This window comes from Gobio gobio, assembly GCF_949357685.1.
Source record: "Gobio gobio genome assembly, chromosome: 25".
Classification (NCBI taxonomy): domain Eukaryota; kingdom Metazoa; phylum Chordata; class Actinopteri; order Cypriniformes; family Gobionidae; genus Gobio; species Gobio gobio.
In genome coordinates, this window is record NC_137121.1 from 29,105,917 (window position 1) to 29,126,922 (window position 21,006).

The 21,006-nt window shown below is 38.4% G+C and overlaps 1 protein-coding gene across 1 annotated transcript in view; it reads left to right on the plus strand.

The window, feature by feature from the left end:
* The first annotated feature begins 710 nt into the window (after positions 1–710).
* The window catches only part of LOC307122063 (uncharacterized protein), a 39,774-nt gene continuing 19,478 nt past the window's right edge, over positions 711–21,006 (plus strand). Inside the window, exons 1-2 of the mRNA XM_079809878.1 lie at positions 711–835; positions 18,592–18,665. Of these exons, the coding sequence (XP_079666004.1) occupies positions 18,600–18,665 (66 nt within the window). The 5' untranslated portion in view covers positions 711–835; positions 18,592–18,599. The remainder of the gene's footprint in view (positions 836–18,591; positions 18,666–21,006) is intronic.

A 21,006-nucleotide genomic window follows, 5' to 3' on the forward strand; every position in this document is an offset into this window, starting at 1 on the left:
TCTTTCTTACAAAACCCCATAGATTCGCTTCAGAAGGCCTTTATTAACCCCCCGGAGCCGTGTGGAGTACGTTTATGATGGATAGATGCACTTTTTTGGCTTCAAACTCAATGGACCTTGTCACTGGCACAGCTAGGAAACATCAGGATTTTTTTTTTTTTTTTTTTATTATTTTTTAATATAACTCTGATTGTGTTCATCAAAAAGTAGAAAGTCAAATTCACCTAGGATGGTTTGAGGGTGAGTAAATCATGGGGTAATTTTTATTTTAAAGTGAACTACTCCTTTATGCAAATACACCTAACCCAAATTGTTGGACAGAAATATGGCCGCTAGAGGACGCACCAGGACTACTTACTGCCTAATATAATGCAGATAGGAAGTAGCCTATATTTAATAATTTGTATAAAATGTATATATTTATAATATTATAAAAAATATTGTTTATAATATGTTCATAATACATGAATAATAGGCCCAACAACAACAATACTAATAATAGGCTAATCATAACTATATAAAAACAATCATACACTTCTGTGTTTAAAACTTCTTTAAAATAAAGTAAAATAATGTAAAAAAAATAAATAAAAAAAATTAAATAACATTTAAATATGTATTATATATTGATTTTACAGATCTTGTGATTGTGAACCGCAGTTGCATGTCACACGCACACGCACACGCGCGCGCGCTCGTGCTCTCCTCTCGTGCTCTCTCTGATCAGAGACAGAGTTGAACTGGAGTCTCGTCTGTCCACGCTCAGCGGCTTCACTATGAACACAGATTATTATTAAACAACAGCCTGTCCAGCGCAGAGTGTCTGTTTTCAAAGGTAAGCTATTTCTTTGAATTTTAATGCTGTTTTCATTTCCGCTCAGTTTGATGAGATTGTGTTTTGTCGGCCGATGCTTTACTGTCACGTCTGCGCGTGAAAACAACTTCTCAGATGCAAGTCAACTGATCTGTCCGAACTCAGATAAAGTCTTTCTTTCAACGTGTTTATTTTGTCTAGAAACTAGCTTGGTCTTGTTTTTAGTGGAGCCAGTTCACAACTAAAAGTTACCGCTAGATAAACTTCACGTTTAGTTGAAACTTGACATTTGATTGATATGCCACTTGTATCAATGACATTTTACATCGGCAGACCATATTATGCCATATTAGATATCTATATGAATTGTAGGCTATTTGAGTGCTAGCTATACATTAAATAAACCCACCGCGAGTCACGTTCAGCTTGAGTTATATTATATTTAAGTGTATTATGGCATTTTACACAGACAAGTTAAGGCTGTTCTGTGCCTGCTCAAAATTCAGTGTAAAGATAACTTAAAAGCCAGACTTATTTATGCATATTATGTAACATTAAACAGTCTGTGTAAAGACTTTGCATTGTAAACTTACTATTTATTATAACAAATGGGACTTGATTTCTGCATGAAAACGTAAAGTGCTTTAGTTTCAACACACACTAGACACCAAGACCGTTTCACATTTTAAACGTGAATAATTGCCGGTCGTTCCCACGAGATGCCGTTTCGTGTTGAAGCCTTGAACTTCAGAAGGACAGGATGCATTGTGGTCACCAGCCTAACTTCCTCACCTTCTTTTAGAGCGCGAGGTGTGGCCCACGCCGGTTTCCACTTGAGTCGGCTGCTCTTGCGGATAATATTAAACGCTGTGACATGTCCTGAAAGGTGATTCGTTACAGAAATATAGTTGGTTGAAAGTCTCTTCACATCCTGATAGCAATCGCTAAGTTAAGAGGTCTAAATGTATGTGTGTGTAGGCTATGTCTGTGAAAGGCGTAGGACTATAAAATGTTCGTCCAATCATTGCATTCGGGCCGAGTGCAATGATTGGTCGAACATTTCACAGTCCTACGATGCCTTCTGGATAAATTGATAATAGTAATTTTTTGGTGTAAAATGGAGATTGTGATTCTCCCACGTTTCTGAAGAAAAAAAAACTTCAAAATAACATACAAACTAGAGGTTCTGACAAAATGCCCATTGCTTTAGTCTATTTAAAAGATATATTCATTTGAACAAAATTCATTCATCAAGACTTGTTTTGTTATTGGATGAATCAGCGTTTATGAATAAATATTTTAAATGGATGATTCAATGACAAACACTTTTCTTAAACACTCACTTGTCAAAGCAATATAATACATAGAAATGTCAAAATACTTTTTTAAACGATGATTTCGTAACATGGTATGTTGTTGTGGGAAGAAGGAGGCGGGAAACGGCGAACGTTTAACAACATTAATTATTTAAAGTAAACAAACCACAAACCATTACATTAAGGGGGTATTCCAGAAAGCAGGTTATGTGACATACCTGGGTATGTTTAAGGGTAAGTACCAAGCAGGGGCGGTTCTAGGATTTTCATTTTAGGGGGGCTTAGCCCCCAGTGAGGGTATTTTAGGGTCCAAATTGCGCTATTAACTAGTAGCTTACTAACATGCATATCCATAGGATGGCTGTTTAGTAATACTTATGAAGTAGGCTAATACTTATAAAGCCCCCCCGAGAAAATGTTTATTTCTCTGATCTACATATGTGCATTTTAAGATGTTCTGAAGGCCAAACAATTAGATAACAGTAGCTTGAAAACCATGTGGGCAGTAGATTATTTGTCTCTCTTTTTTCTCTGTTTTTATCTTGCCCAGTCTCTTCCCCTCCTAACGCTGAGCTTTAACTGATATAGTTTTTCCATTTTCGTCAGAGAAGAAAGTAAATATGGTTTACATATTAACATACTAATATTTATGTTTTATGAATACTTTTCTAAGACACGTTTATTTACTGTTTATTAAAGTTTTGAGTTTATTAAATTAATTCACCAAATAAACACATTCATTACTAATCTTATGCCCAATACAGTCTGAAATAGCCGAGCTTTTTTATTTATTTACTGAAGGCTACAAATGGAATAATATTAATTTGCAATATGTACACATTCATTATTAATCTTATGCCTAATCTGAAGAAAACGGTTTTGTTAATATTTCTTGTTTGTTAATTACATTATGAATCACATTGGCCTATTTTCAATTCAAATTGGCGAAATTAGACAAAAGTGTAGGCTATTCATTTGCCTCGATATGTTTGTCTTTGTTCAACATTTCTGACTTAAAGAAGCAGAGTCTTAGCTTACATTTCTCTCACTTGACGTGAAATTCGACTAAAATTCGCGTTTAGCCTCAGCAGATTCTGTGTGAACATAAAGCCCGCCTACTCTGATTTGATTGGTTTTCTTGAATATTTTGACATTGACGAGCGATGACAGACCAATGAGGCTCAGATGAACGCACACACCTCTGCTTATGACGTGCGGATTGAAGAACACGCTGACTAAAAGACGGGACGAAGCCGAAGCCTCCCGCCAGTTTCATATGCTTTAAAGGTTAATCACACATTTTTTAGGGGGGCTGGGGCAGAAGTTAAGGGTGAAGCCCCCCTAAAAAGGGTCTAGAACCGCCCCTGGTACCAAGTATACCAGGGTATACACAGATCAGGCATAACATTATAACCATTGACAGGTAAAGTGAATAACACTGATTATCTCTTCATCACGGCACCTGTTAGTGGGTGGGATATATTAGGCAGCAAGTGAACATTTTGTCCTCAAAGTTTATGTGTTAGGAGCAGGAAAAATGTGCAAGCGTAAGGATTTGAGCAAGTTTGACAAGGGTCAAATTGTGATGGCTAGACGACTGGGTCAGTCAGAGCATCTCCAAAACTGCAGCGTCAGTGTCTTTCAAAAGTGGCTCAAGGAAGGAACAGTGGTGAACCAGCGACAGGGTCATGGGCGGCCAAGGCTCATTGATGCACGTGGGGAGTGAAGGCTGACCCGTGTGGTCCGATCAAAGAGACGAGCTACTGTAGCTCAGATTGCTCAAGAAGTTAATGCTGGTTCTGATAAAGGTGTCTGATAAAGGGCTGCATAGCCGCAGACTAGTCAGGGTGCCCATGCTGACCCCTGTCCACCGCCGAAAGCGCCAACAGTGGGCATGTGAGCATCAGAACTGGATGGGTCAGCAGTCAGAGCACAAGTCCCAGTAAAGGCAATTCTGAGTTTTGTTTCTAAACACATTATAAATGTTAGAAATGTATTGCTGAAACACATTACAAAGACTGTGAACTATGTAGTACTGAATTCAGAAGTTAGACCGTTAAACAGTTTTTCACCGTTGCTGTGTTCAGGATTTTCTGGGCGGGGCTAAAACGGTGGCTCGATGACGCACTGGAGCCACCGAGCCTGGCTCCTCCCCTACACGATCATAACTACAGCACTAGGCATGTGCCGGTATCAAATTTTCATGTTGCGATTAATTGCTGAAGCTTTTATCACGGTATACGGTATTATCACGATATTTTAAAAAAAGTTGCAAAAAAAGTGTTGTCATACTATAACAGGTTTAAAAAATGTCTTATAACACAAGAACCAAAAATTTAGATACAATAAAGCAATACACAAAAATTTATAAAGTAAACAAATATTTAAAACAGATTAAAGTGCTAAAGAATTATAAAGAACAATAGGTAACACTTTACAATAATGTATCGGCAGTTAATGCATTAACATTAACAAAGAGCGAATAGCTACATTTTTACAGAAGTTATTCTTCTTTGATAATGTTAGTTTAAAAAAGCAACTGTTAGTGTAAGCTCAGGTCCATTAAATAATACAGTTACAACTTTTGATTTTAATAATGTGTTATTAAATGCTGAAATGTACATTTAACTAAGATTAATACATGCTTTAGAAGTATTTTTCATTGTCAGTTTATTAATGAATGAACTAATGTTAAATAATGGAGCCATATTGTAAAGTGTGTGATTGAACAACAGTCAGAACATATTCAAACAATATCTAGGGCATGTAATTTAAAACTTAAAAAAAAAATTTAAGTTTGAAAATGACTTTAAGTCTTTAAGTATTAGGTTATGTGATGATGAGCACCGGATTGTGGTTACTGGGGAAACGGCTGTATTTCTGCTGTTCCATCAGCGCCCTCTGCTGTCTGAAAGTGAATGTGCACTTCAGTGCGTCTTCACGCCTTCCGCCATGTGCTCGGCTCATGAACGGTCTGTTTACATCAGTGCGCGTTCCTCTTTGACGCGTTGTTCATTTTAAACGGTTGATGGGTAAAGTATTCTTAAAATATATTCTAAAAATCTGAATAATTCGTAATAAATAATTATTCACGGTATTTTGAAGTGCCCACGATAACAATATTGTGCATGTTCATTATTGCGGTATATCGTATTACCGTTTACCGGCACATGTCTATACAGCACATTCGCATCAGTTCGATCGCGAGTTACTGTCAGAACTGTTAGTTACTATAGCCTACAACTTACAAAACAGCTTACAAAAAACACGATGATCAAGAAGAGGTGGATTAATTATGTGAACAGCTACCTTGATGGAGAGCTGAGGATCACCACCAATAACTGCCCCTGCAGTGACTTTACACCGTGTCGTTTTACAAACTTTCACCGGAGACAATTGGGATTCATTGATAATCCGCTGCAGAATGGGGCCGAACCAACTATCTGGTGCATCGTGATCAGTACGTGAGTGTTGTCTTGAGTCCTAGGGCAGCTTTCCCACGAGTGGACGTGGTTTCAGCGCCAACAGCGGACACACCCCCAGCGTTTGAGAGCAGAGAATGCTGCTCATTTTTTCAAGTTTTTGATAAGCTATTTTATGTACTTGCGGATTTCTTATGATTCAAATTTGGCTTGGTGGTTAATAACACATTTATCTGTGGTGTGAGAAACTCAGAACTCATGTTTAGTTTTGACTTTACAGGGATTTTAAGCTGTTTATGTTCATTATTATTGTAATGTTATGTGCTTTGAGACATGAGGTAGTTTAACACCATCTCTCGTGATGCTTTCATTTGCTCACATCAAAGTCCCTTTAAGACAAGTCATTTCACTCGGTGGCCATCTTTGAAACGCCTCTCGGGCATGCAAGTGCAGCTCCTATCTCTTATGGGGAATGGGGAAACATTAAATTCTCCAAAACTGTTCGCCAAGCTTACGATTACATTTCATATTTGAAATCACCAATGAAATCTGACAACTGTCACACTAGATACATTTGGTTTCTAAATGCTCGAATCTGCGTTTTTCAGCCTGGACAAAGCTAATGCGTATGTGCAATCCTAAATGCGCGTCTCAGAACTCTGCCTGTTTCTTTAGCAACCGGAGCTTCTAACGGCAGCTGCGATGACTTTACTAATCAACGATTGGCTCCTTCATTTAGAAGGCGGGGCTTATTCGCCATATTGGGCCTTGCACTTTTACCCATCCATAAGTAATCGAAGTGCACCGTCTTCCTATCCGCTTGTTAAGTCGTGATGTAAGGAACACCGTTTCTGGGTCCAAGCCTCAACTCGTTTCACTTGAGAATGCCATCGACGGCTGTTTTTGAGTGCTATTTATTCATATTAAACATCAAATATTTTAAAAAGTTAAATATTTTAAATACTTACAGTCAATATTTTAACGATTTATAAAAGATGAATCACATCTGGCCATCTGGAATTTTGGTATGGAGATAAAGGTTATGATTATAAAAAAATTTTTTGTAGTATTACACCACGTGTGTGTAGATAAGCACCGTTTGTTGTTTTTCTTGTGGTATACAACCGAATAAAGTCAGAATAAAGTCTTTGGTACACATTCATGTGTTTTGAAGGAGGTGTGGCTTTGGAAATGCACTGAAGGGAGGCTGGGATCTTATGCTTTCAAAGCTACCTCGCTATTGCTTGCTAGCCTCTCCGAAAATTGCCCACCCTACCTTTAAATCTCCTACCATATGCAAGGTGTTGCCACAAGTCACTGCACTGTAAAAAAAAAGTGGCTGCATTAAATTAAGTACTTTCATTTAAACTTAAATGACTTTAAACTGACTTAAAAAATGTGTTGAATCTTGTATAACTTTTTAAAAAGTTGAAAATTGCTTAACATATTTTGATGAGTTAAAGCAATGTAAAACTTTGCCTTGTCATAACTTATTGATCATATCATTTTTTACAGTGTTCTTAGATTAGATGTTCGTTTTGAGTTGTACTCAAAAAAGAGGAAGTGGGTCAACAGAGAGCATGTGTTTCTGTTTCTGAAACCCTCCAGTGAGAACTAATGAACCACAATCTCACTGACATGTGTGGCCTGCTGCGCATGTGTGTCCTCAAAAAGAGGCTGTTCGGTGCACTCAAGTGTGTTGGAGACACTTTGCACCTTAAATCTTACAATTTTGCTTGTTGGAATGTTAGGTGAAGCATTTCTGGCCACTGAAATTTGACATTTGATCATGATGATCACAGGCTGCTGATGTGTGTTTGCAATACTCTGTTAGATCATCTGGGAAGAAACTGACATGATGCAGCCCGCCATCTAATAATAGGTTTGTGGCTTCTTTTTTTCCCTGCCGTTTCTAGAACACTGTGGTTTAAAAGTGATGTGAGTCACTTTTTGCTCTCCATAATGTTTTTCGCCTTATCAGACTGCTTGAAATGATCTATCTTTGTCGAGTCATTTTTGGCTCATTCTGACCTTTAACCATTTCAAATTGGCTAAGATCTACAGCTTTCAATGTTTCAACTGCACAAGTTTGACAGAAATCTCTGCATAAGGATTTAGCATTTCTGTAGGTTCTTCCGCCAGTGTTCTGTAGTGTTATTGGTGGTCTACCATTTTTCATCAGAGTTCATTTCATTTAAAAAGGTTGTGACATTATGATACATTCCAGGCCCTCTTACATTCTTCAGAAATACCTCACACCTTTCATTCAGACGAGAAGGCCACTTGAGTTTTCCCTTGGGTAGAGTCCGGGGGGAAACTGGGTTCATAGGCTGAGCTATTAACAGAACATTACTATTGACTTGCTGGACTTTGGCAACAAACAATGAACATGTTTTTCATTGTTTTTAGCCCTGGACTTTCAAATGTCTCATGTTACCAGTAAAAAATGACCTACATTATTTTAAATGTATCTAGTGACAGAGTGCAAGCATATTCGTCTAAAATGATTCTGTATTTTTAGCTTCAGAATCATGGATATTTTTACTCTGGTGTCACTAGGGGTGTAACGGTACACAAAACTGACGGTTCGGTACGTACCGAGAAGTAATGGCAGGAGCAGCCGGAGATTTTTCAGCCTTCTAAAAGTACCAAATCTGAGGTGTGGTTATCTTTTGGCTTTTACAAAAAGTCCTGAGGAAAACTTAATCGAGGATGGTCACCCTGTCTGCAGAACATGCAAGAAGAAAGTCGCTGCTTTAGGGGGAAACACTTAAAATCTCCTCTCCGTGACCATCACACACACACTGTTGTACAGCGAACGCAAGGCACGTGGACTTTGACCTCAGTACCAAAACTACATCTGGGAAATAATTGGACACGATTAGTTTTTAGTTTAATTATTTTATCGCACTCACTTGAAATTAACGTGAAGCTTCCGTTAAGAAAAGTTCACAGCAAGTGGCTTTGAGCCAAAGACGAACGAACACGTTCAAACAAGACTATTAAGGGTGACATTTAAGGGATAATAATGTACAGCTCTGGAAAAAATAAGAGACCACTTAACATTGAGAAATCAATGTTAAGTGGTCTCTTAATTTCTTCCAGAGCTGTATATTCATCGTACACTTATTACACAGATTTAATAAAATGTTCTTTACCACATAAATAATTACGGGGACATATTGAATTGAGATTAATGTTTTAAATCTTACCTGTTTATAAATCCATTTTGTACTGTGTACAAAACAATCATCCAGACAAGATGATTATAGAAGAAGTTATAGTAATAATTATAGTGGTATTAATAGTAAAGTCCTCTGATTTCATTTTCAATACAATCAAAAACAGAGAAGTAAGACGCAAGTTGCATTTGAATGAAACGACGTACCGTTGTGATACGTAGATGTGCGCTGTTATAATGCTTTGCTATTGACGATGGTCATTATAAGGGAGGAAATGCCACAGAATAGAATCTTGCTTAAAAAAGTGCATAGAGCTGCTTGTTTTATTTGCTGTTTGTTGATTTTCAAATATAAAACTTGTTGAAATGTTTTCAGTGTGTGCATCTGTTCTTTTTGAACACTTAAATTTGAACAAAACCGTGATAATCTGGGTCACTATACTCGTGATATGAAATGTTCATACCGTACAATAGTGTGTATCACATGCTAAACTTGTCATGACGGCTGATTGTTTGAGTAGTTTTTGGCATTGTATCAGAGAAGGGATGTCACAATATTGTTCTGCAAATAGTCCAAACTTGTTCTCTGCACAGCTCAGAAGATCAATGCCGTACAAACGATAAATTTACACGAGATCTTACAAAACACCAATTTATTTATTGTACTTGTATTTTAATTTATTGGTTGTTTGAGTCTTGGGTTTCAGTGAGATTTCTGTAGTTTGGCTCTGCAACTTCGAACTATATGGTTGGACCTTCCATGGACTGAGAGAACTTAAAGCCTAATGTGAAACTGATTGCTAAATCTTCACTCTTGTACAGCTTATTGAACACAACCTACATGGGGAAGTTCAAGTATTCAGTTCTCAAAATTCTAAACTAACCCAAAGCTGTCCGTCAATGGTGACTATTCGCACTTTCATGTGAACTGTGCACTGCTCTCTCTGGTTGTTGCATGTCTGAGTATTGGCTACTGCCAGTAAAAACAGCTGAACTGAGCACAGATACATTTTAAGGATCTTTCCCCATCAGCACCTCTTCATTGCCCTCCTGCCACTGATATGTGATTGATTGTATTCACAAAGCACTCCTGCTGTGCAAACAGCAGCCTGTTGGCAGTGACACACCTGTATTCCTTTGGCTGAACATCACATGGCATTTTCAACAGGATCCAACTGTGGATTTAGAGTTGGCATTTAGTTTTTAAGAAGCAGAGTGATTGACAGTTTGGTTGCGTAAGTGAAAAATTAAGTCTATAATTATTCCCTTAGTTTGATATTATGGTGTCACAAATGGCTAAAACCATATCCAAAAAGTTGAAATGATAAACAGTTGCATAACAAAGTTTCATTAAGACCATGAGCTTCTGACTAAAAGGCAGAGGCTATTTGCACTGTGTTAATAGCAACTAGATTCTATTTACACTCAGTGAAAATAATATTTTCTTAGCGATAGATGATATTTACACTAATGCAAATAGCTGTAGATGCAATTTATTAAGTGAGAGTAGTGATATATTCTAATTACACCATGTAAAAGTAGCAGTTCTTTGCAATATGTGTAAATTAGCCTGACAAGCCAGACCCACATCAAGATGTTGGGTCTGGGAACTCAACATTGGCAGGGCTCAATCCGAGGGGCGGGATAAATGGTTGTCTTTCAAATTCCCTCTGCACGCAATAGGATAGCACTACAACCAACCAGAGCAACGAAGAAGGTGAAGCGGAGCTAGTTGATAGATTAAACTTTCGCCGTATACAGTCGGCAAAACTCCGAACACATCTTCCTTTCTTAAGAATGACTTCAGTGCTGTTCTTTGTTCTTTTCTCAAAGAAAAGCTTAACTCCAAATCTTCCAGAGTCACGGCCAAAGCATATTCGAAAGACCGCTGTTCGCCAGCTTCTTTGTTTACAAGTAGCACGCGGAACCAACGCAACTCTGCCGCCATTATGTTAAGCCCGCCCACCGACTCTATCCACGATGTGATTGGCCTGACCAGAGTTTGGTTTTTACAGCTCGTAAGCAAACGGAGAGTTGCTAGACGACCCTGGCTGCAAATTAGATTTGCTGCCGCTAGTGTGCGTCTAGATTTCTAGGCTATGTGTAAATAGTAATTAGATACAATTTATACTTTATTTTGACAGATACATACTATTTGTACCTCAGTATTGTTGTACATTAACAGGATGCAATAATAACAGAGTGTAAATGATTATATTTATTAAAATTATTAAATGGATTCCGCCTTAATTGGACAATAAAAGACTCTCTACACCTACACCTACCCCTAACCCTACCCAATAAATGCTTGTATTATTATTAAACATTTCGTTAGGCACTTTATTTCCATTTTTAGAATATTTTCCAGGTCAATCGCATCAAAACCTAGATCTTTAAGCCTTATGCTGAACTGACTACGCCACTGAAGACGTTGAAATACGTTATTTTTTTAATCTTGTTTTTCACAAACAGGCATTGTTAAGGCCAATTTATACTTCTGCGTCGAGTGCACGCAGAGGGTACGGCGTACCCTACGCATAGACGCGTTGGATACGCCGTACCCTACGCCGTAGCCTGACGCGCACCTCTCCAAAAATGTAACAACGCGTCAATTCTACGCGGACCGCAAGCGCTGTGATTGGTCTGCCAGAACCCTTCCCTCAGGTCAATAAATAAATAAAAAATCTGCGATAGGAGTGTGAGTGTGTGTCCAGAAATTGGATGATAGTTCCTTACGTTTGCTATAACACACTATTTTGCAGTCCAGCGATTCTTTATGGTAGTAAATAAATACATAGATCCGCTGAATATAGTTTATTTATTTTCTCATTAAAACCAAAGATGTTAATCAGTAATTGTATATCAAGAACAGGGACACATTAGGGTATATTTCGTGAATGAAGTCTCCGCAACAACAATCGCTTGCTGAGCCACCGCTGCTGAAAACAGCGGCCACAAGCTCCGCATGGTTTCACAAATGCATTCCAGCGCCAGATCGCCTTATTTAACTTTACTAATCAACTAGAGATGCTTAATTTGTATTAGATACAACAACTCAAGCTGCAAGAAAAGCCGCTCTCTCACTGCTGCTGATATTCGACATGAATGTACAGATTCTACACATCAAGCTGCTTCTTCTTCGGCTGTTGTCTTGATTACACCAACATGCCCGAGGACACTGCCTTCTAGCGTCTGCATGTGGAATTGCACATTGACGCAGATAGGGGTGCTCCGATTGATCGGCATCCGATCTCGATCGGTCGATAATCGCTTTGGGATGATTGATCGGCGGTCTCTAAAAAGGCCGATCTCATGAATCGATCGCATGCTGACACATAAACCCGCACCTGCCGTGAGAGCGAGGGCATGATACGCAGCGACACCGTCTCATTCTCTTTCCAGCGCGGGTAAAATAATTATAATGCTGAAGGTGAGGTACAATTCATATTTCTATTAAATAACTTACGTCTCACAGAAAGTTTTCAAATGACTGCGTAAGTTCACAAACTTCGCGCTCTCTCTCCCTTTCAAAATGCTCAAATGGCTTCATATCATCGCATCTGCACTTAAATCAAGCTGCACAGTTGACAGGATTTGCCACTTGCACAATCGAGGCAGTGTCGCATCGTCACTAAAGTTTATCATTTGCATTTATTTTAGTCTTGCCAGTGTTCAAACCGCTCAGCACTCACGCGCTCTCCAGACGTGAGCGCGCGCCCACACACACACACACACACACACACACACACACACACACACACAGGCCATCTCACAAAAAGCTTGCGAGAACAAATTGCGGTGAAATGGTCAGATACACACAAATGATTGTACTAAATGACCGTCTTGACGAGTATGCACGTAAACCCCGTCGTGACTCGCGAGTGAATGTTTGTGCAACTGCATGTAACCATATCCGTGTCCGCTCTTAAAGTGACAGCTGTCGAATAAACTGCTGCTGTCTCTGAGTTTCTCTGTCTTGTGTTGTTTGATGAACCTTTATGACACTCACTGCTCTTGAATGACTAACTTTTGCAACCTTAAGTGTAAGGATTAATCTAATTTAATTTATTCAGGGAAGACCAATATAAATTTACATTTGATTTCTTATTAAATGTCTTTAGTATTTCTTATCTCAATACTAGTGTTAGACCTACCTGAAAATTTGTCTTTAAAAACAAAAATGCACTGTATGATCAAATATTTAGGTGATATAATTATATACATTTATTATATACATTTATTTGGGAAAGATGGCCTACAGTAGCCTTAAGTTATCTCATTTTCTAAAATAAACACTTGGTGGTTCTTCAAGATCTTGACTCTAGCCTATTTCTACAGTTTTTTTTCTCAATACAGTTAATTTAGAGTTAGTTTCATTTCTACAAATGGTGCAAACTCTGCAAGATTATAGATAAAAGATTCCCATTCCCCTGCCATTCTGTGATCGGCAGTGATCGGCAATCGGCAGATCATGATCTTGGTGATCGGTAATCAGTGATCGGCCCCAAAAATGCTGATCGGAGCATCTCTAGACGCAGACAACAGCGCAGAAGTATAAATGCTCACGACGGCGTCGGCTACGCGCGTAGCCTACGGCGTACACTCGACGCAGAAGTATAAATGGGCCTTTAGGCCGGAGCTAGTGCGAATAGCACTTCCCAATAAGGCACGCTATTTACACTTGGTGTAAATAGACACTCCGTTACTAAAATTGTGTCTGAAACATCAAAGAAAATGGCTACATTCTAGCTAGGATTGGGCGATGTCTACCAAAATTGCCATCAAACAATGTCGAGCCATCAAACAATGTTGAGCGCTAAGCTCCGTTAATAGCACCCGTCTGGAGAAAGAGAGAATACGCACGGAGCTGAACGGGCTTGAATGAAGCACGTTTGGCTAGGGCTGGGCGGTATATCGAGTTTGTGCGATATATCAATAGATTTTTTAGAAACGATATGGAATGAGGCAGTGAGGTTTATATGGATATACAGTAGATTGATACGAACGCATCTGAAAAATAGCGGAGGACGCACAATGAGCTGATGCAGGGAAAGTGCATGATACAATTTGTCCTAAACATGACACATGCTTTATATTAAGGGCTTCAAAATAACTGACAAGATATAGTTAACACTTATTAAAGCAACTTGCCCTGTCAGATGCTCTGAGAGATAGGCTACTTGTGCTGACAGACAGATAAATACTTGCGGTGTTTAATGCGTTTGAAATGTGACGCTTTCTTCAGTGCATAACTTAAATTTTAAAGGTATATTCTTCATCTGTAAATGTTAGAAAGTCCTATGTCCATTTTGCTGTCCGGAGAGGACGAGCCTTCTGCAAGTGAATCTCCGTTAAAATTCAGGCTTCCGTGAATGAGCGCCGCCACGTGCATTTGCGCCAAACAGACGGCGCAATAATTCTGACTGAAGTACACATTTGTAAAATATATGTTGTTGGACAATAAATGTGCCATATGTGAAATTTTAAACCTACAAGTAAGTGTATTTTTATGAAAGTGACCATTATAATGGGGTAATCAAATACGCTAAAATGCTTTTTTTGTTTTTTAGTTTAGTGAATTTAAAAACAAAAGTATTAATTCATTTTTTAGGACATCATTGGGCAGGATATGAAATAAAATTATTAATAAAATATATTTTTTTACTCCTAATAGAAAAACGTAGAAAATACCGGGATATATACCGTGTATCGCCATTCAACCAAAAAATACAGAGATATGATTTTATGGCCATATCGCCCAGCCCTACCTTTGGCTTTAGATAAAACTATTAAAGGATATAGCACTGAAATATCATTACCACAAATGATCATGAGTTTTGTGATGGGCACGAGTGCTTGTGGTGTGATCCACAACGCTCTGCTCACTTAAACTAGAAACAGGAAAATGGTGCTAACGTTCTGTCTCACGGTCCAGATGGAAGGTCACAAAACATCTAGTAGCCTATAATTTGTTAGGCCTTTTAATGTTTGGAGTGGTGGAGTTAGCTGTGGTGGAGAAATCACGACGCCAGCTCAACATTGTGATATCTGTCAGCCATCGGCGATGGACGATGGCATCGTCTATCGGCCCAACCCTAATCCTAGCACACTTATAATTGCAAGCATGTGGTTATTTGTTAAGATCTGCGGGTGACCTTTCTGTATTTACTTTCATGAGAGAATTGAAAGAGCTTCGGGTTAACCTTGAATAGTGTGGAGGACAAGTCACAATATCACGTGAAACCATTTTTGGCTTTTGTCCAAAAGGTAAGACGTTTATGCAGACATCCTACTTGTAGTGGCCCATATTTTTGATCCCATGATTTCTGTCAAGCCATTAAGTTCCCCGACTCATAGACAAGACTGCGGTAAATAAATTATGCTGGCATCTCTTGCTAGCTTTGACCTCTTTTCCCTGGTCAGCTAATAGCTAGTTTCTCAAAGAAGCCTTTCCCTGTAGCAGAAATTAAAGGGTTTTGGCTCAAGTCTTAAGACGGATCTGTTTACTGTGGCACATTTGACTTCTCACAAGGGTGGTGGTTTTGTGCAGAGAGCATTAGGATGGTAATATTCCTCCCTTACCATAGACAACAAGTTGTTAAAGGGTTAGTTCACCCAAAAATGAAAATTCTGTCAGTAATTACTCACCCTCATGTTGTTCCAACCATGTAAGACCTTCGTTCATCTTCGGAACATAATTTAGTATATTTTTGATGAAATCTGAGAGCTGTCTCACTCCTCCATAGGCTTTCAGAAGGACTGAAACTTGATGGCCCAGAATAGTAAGTAAAAACGTCATTTAAGGAGTCCAAATGACTACAGTGGCTCTGTATTAAGTCTATCATGCGACGAAAATACTTTTTGAGTGGAAAAACAACAAAAATAACGACTTCATCACACTATTATTGTTGTTCAATTTGAGCCTCTGACGAGAGTTCGCGGGAGTGCCACGACGCATGCGTGAGAACTGAGATTACGGCGTTCTTCTTCTACTACTACTTGTTACTGGCTGCTCACTCTTTCGGAGTAGGGTTAATCTCAGTTCTCGCGCATGCGTCGTGGCACTCCCGCGAACTCTCGTCAGAGGCTCAAATTGAACAACAATGATAGTGGGATAAAGTCGTTATTTTTGTTGTTTTTCCGCTCAAAAAGTATTTTCGTCGCATGATAGACTTAATACAGAGCCACTGTAGTCATTTGGACTCCTTAAATGACGTTTTTACTTACTATTCTGGGCCATCAAGTTTCAGTCCCTCTGAAAGCCTATGAAGGAGTGAGACAGCTCTCAGATTTCATCAAAAATATACTAAATTATGTTCCGAAGATGAACGAAGGTCTTACATGGTTGGAACAACATGAGGGTGAGTAATTACTGACAGAATTTTCATTTTTGGGTGAACTAACCCTTTAAAGGAATAGTTCCCCCAAAAACAAAAACTCTGTCGTTTTTTTACTCTAACCCTCACGTTCCAAATCTGTATGATTTTATTTCTTCCATGGAACAAGCAATGCTGAAAAATGTACTGGCCACTTTTTTCAAATAACATGTCTATTTTTGTGATCCACGAAAGAAATATTGATTTTGAATAACATGAAGGTGAGTAAAGGATGACAAAATTAGCATTTTTCAGCATTTTCACTTTAATAACTTTAGCAACCTAAGAACATTCAGCTCATATATCGATTAAGGGGATAAAACAATGACAGGGGGGAAAAAAATATGCATGCACGGTACAAACCTAGGGGTAAAGATAACATTTTTGCACAGTTTTCTGAGAGTGAAGAGAAGTTTGAAAGGGAAACTTGTTTCCATTTATATGGTCTGATGTTTTTTTAATAGGACAGGTGGTTAAACAGAGAAAGGTGCCCATGTGTCTCAGCAGAGCAGTTGTCTGGTGAACTGTAGACTCTGTAAGAATCCCACCTGTCCCACAGAGAATGTGAACTAACAGACCTCGCTAGTTTTCAACACATGGTGGCCGGTATCAGCTGCGGCAGTCCTGCTCTGTCAATTTCTGATTTCATGCTGTCGCCACAGAGGTTCACAGGACTCCTTCTCAGTTCATTTGAATCCGCAAATAAGCTTCTCTTAAAGGGGTAGTTTGCCCAAAAAGAACATTTCTGTCATCATTTACTCACCCTCAAGTTGTTCTAATCCTGTATGAGTTTCTTTCTTCTGCTGAACATAAAGGAAGATATTTTGAAGAATATGGGTAACCAAACAGTTGATGGTGCCTATTTACCATCCCCATAGTAAATTCTATCCATCAACTGTTTTCAACACAAGGAAGAAATTCATACCGGTTTGGAATAACTTGAGGGCGAGTAAATGATGACGGAATTTTCATTTTTGGGTGAACTATCCCTTTAAATGATCCAAATTGATAAAACTAATTTGTATATATTTTGTTTCTAGAACTTTCGAGTCACACTTTTGAGTAATTTTTTTTTTTAAATCCAAAGTGGCTTAAGTTACAGTTCATTTATTAATGGTTTAGTCAGCCTGAAATAATATAATATATTATGGGTGTCTTGCTTTAGGCCACAATAGCAAGGGTTTATGAATTGTCGCTACTGGGGTTTGAACCCTCAAACTTTTATTTACCAAAACAGATGTTTAAAGGTTTAGTTCACCCAAAAATAAAAAACTATCCTATAATTTGCTCCGCTCAAGCTGTCCTAGGTGTGTATGACCTTCTTCTTTCAGCCAAACACAATCGGAGTTATATTAAAAAATAACCTGGCTCTTCCATGCTTTAAAATGTAAAGGGTACCGTAGAGTTTGAAGCTCAAAAAAAGTGCATCCATCCATCCATCCATCCATCATAAAAGTGCTCCATACGGCTCCAGGGGGTTAATAAAGGCATTCTGAAGTGAATTGGTGCGTTTTTGTAAGAAAAATATCCATATTTATAAATTTATAAACCAGAATCACTGGCTTCCGGAGTGACATCTGACCCGACGCATGACGTAGTGATGAACGTGGAAGTGCACTATACTAACAAAACACTGGTCACAAATTAGAATTTAAAAACGAGAATTTTTAAAGCTAAATGTCTGAGAGCTTGTTGCCCAGCCCTATTTGTTTGAACCGCGAGAGGCATCTACTCGTTTATGAACATTGTAGCTTAAGCTACTCCTAGGTCACTCTTCTGCCGGAACTATTCTTGCGTTCGGAACCAGTGATTACAGTTTATAAAGTTATAAATATGGATATTTTTCTTACACAAAAGCATCGCTTTCGGAACCAGTGATTACAGTTTATAAAGTTATAAATATGGATATTTTTCTTACACAAAAGCATCGCCACCTTGCATAACTGAAAATTGACTTACTGCTTAATTTTATAGCATTTTTTTGCCAAAGCTTGGGTTTGTTTGTGAATCTGACTAGAGAATCATACATTGGGTCATCTAGGAAGGGCAAAGGTTGAATTGTTGGCCTGCACAGCAAAGTGTGATAATTGTTGGGTTGCCCATGTGACTTCAGTCCTGATCTCCTTGCATGTTACATGAGTTTGTCCAGCATCTTTACTGACAAGACTGTCGGACTAAAGAAAAAAAGCGTGCCTGAAGAATTAGCTGACATAACAGCACTTGTTTGTCTGTTTTTAGCTCATGATGAATGTGCAACCTCACACCTCACATGGATGTCTGTCAGCTTCAGGCAGAGCTTGGATGAATGTTGTAATATTGGTGGAATGAATGTGGAATGCGTCGGATCATTTTCATGCGTTTAAGTCAAACAGACCTGAAGGTGGATCAGTAGAGGACTAGTAATGTCAGCGTCATTCAGGGACATGTTTCCACACATCTGAATGAGCCAATTTGCTCAAAGTCTTATGTTTGTGTTTTTCAGATTTTGAGATGAAGAAGGACATTGATACGCTAATAGCTGAAGAACGGGCTGAAATCATCAATAAATATGACAAGGCAAGTTACATCCTTTCAGTTGTCTACAATCTGACTTTCTGTATTTGTTGTCCCAAGTTTTGGATGTTGACCAGTTGAGCCAATGTCCAGACAAGAGGAAACTGGTTAAAGGTGCAATATGTAAGATTTTTGCAGTAAAATATCCAAAAACCACTAGGCCAGTGTTATATTTTGTTCAGTTGAGTACTTACAATATCCCGAATGTTTCCAACTATTTGTAAATTGTGAGAAAATTGCGATTTAAACCATGGAAAAGGGACGTGTGAGTCGCCTGTCAATGGCCTCATATCCGCGTTACCTTTATGCTTTTACTGCCGTAGAAACCATGGCAACAGACGCAGACAACTGCATAACGTCTAGCGGCACACTATTGTAGTTTCGTTCAAACATGACCATGTCAAGCAGACTTTGGAACAAAATGAGAACTCAAAAGATGACCAGTATCGACGTGGCGTTTTCGAGATGGCGAGAGCTTCGCGATAGTGTTAATTTTGTCACCTATTTTTAATTTAGTCTTAGTCTTGTGCCATATGTCCTTGTTAGTTTTAGTCATATTTAGTCATTCACATATTTTTTTTGTTACTCAAGTTTAAGTCGACTAAAAGTCTTGTCATTTTAGTCTAGTTTTAGTCAAAAGACAATTCAAGGTATCTTAGTCAAGTTTTAGTCGACAAAAAAAAGTCTCGTCATTTTAGTCTAGTTTTAGTCAAAAGAAAACTCAACATATTGTGTGGCAAAATAAATTACATAAAAATATATAACCTGCATAATGTATGTGCCACAACACCATAGCTAACTGGTTGATTTACAGCGTAGATGCCTAAAATCAGCATTAGCTTATGAGACGATCGATGGGCACAAATATCGATCTTGATTCGGTATGATTTCATATGTATATATGAACTTCGACTTGACATGCCGTTCTTGCATATGTTTTATTAGACAGTTAAGCAAATGTATATAAAACGAATCAATGTTATGTCGCTCGACACAATGAAATATTAGAATATAATCAGTATGATGTTCTAATGTTGATGTAGCTTACTGCTAGTCTCATACATACAGCCAACAAACTAACATTATAACTTTCAACACACTCAAATGCAGTTTAGACAGTGGAGACCAATTGAAACAGCATTGCGTCCTAACAATTTTAATTTGCTAAATAAACTGACCCGTATGAGTAGTAATTCAGCACTTGCGGGTAGTTCAGTATATCCTCAATTTTTTATATCCCCCAGGACTCACGTGTGGCGCTGATATCTGTCTCTTATTAGTAATCGCGCCCTGCTTCATACGACTCATCCATAAACCTTATTAGATCCATCAAAGATCCATGATTCTACGCTCATTCACTGCATCATCATTCTACACCTTTCTAATATTGAAAAAATACAGTGTAGCTTTAAAGAGCACCTATCATGGAATTTTGAAATTGTGTGTAACATAGATCTAAGTGAACAAAAACATCCTGCAAAGTTTGAAATATGACAGTGCACCGTATATATATAGTTATTTTCTTTCAAAAGTAAGAGTCGACTCTGAGTCATTTTTAAAAATCGTTAGAAGACCGAAGCTTTTTCTCTGACTAGATGACGTCAACTTGTCAAGTTATTTGAATACGATACGCCCACTTATTGCGCTCCAAGACGCCAGTGAAAACTAGAAAACATCATGGCGACGAGACGCTGTGTTCTGAAGTGCGCCTCAAAAGCAAACTTTTTTCATCTGCCCAAGGATGAGCATTTGAAGACTAAGTGGCTTGAAGACAAACCATACATCGTCGCGATTGTGTGTTTATTAGTCTTCAAATGTCTCTATTTGCATGTTTCGCGATCTCAGGAAGCTTTTATTATGGACTTCTATTATGGCACATGGTATCTTCTTCGTCTGTCTGTACCATATATGGACTACATGTGCACAGAGCGCCCTCCGGCTGCCAGGATGAATTGAAAACAACACCTAAGAGACTCAATCGCTCATGATTAGGCTACATCTGCGCATTTTGAGGAAGTATTGAATAAAAAATACTCCTCTGTTTAGAAATTTGACACAGACATATGAGAATCTATCAATATGTCTCCTCATCTACACACTTTTGAACTAAAAGCCCTGAGGGATGTTGATTTGTCGCGAGTCTTCGTGAGGAGAATAGAGGAGTTTTTTTATGAATGAGATCAGCTGAGGCTCATATTACAATCAAACGGTACCGACGCGGTTTTCATATTCATAACTCCTGACACATATTAACAAATTACTGTCACTATAAGACTTTGATGGGCGTTCCGTTTCCGAAAATATCTGCACAAACTATACCAATCACAAATGACTGGGTCATCGG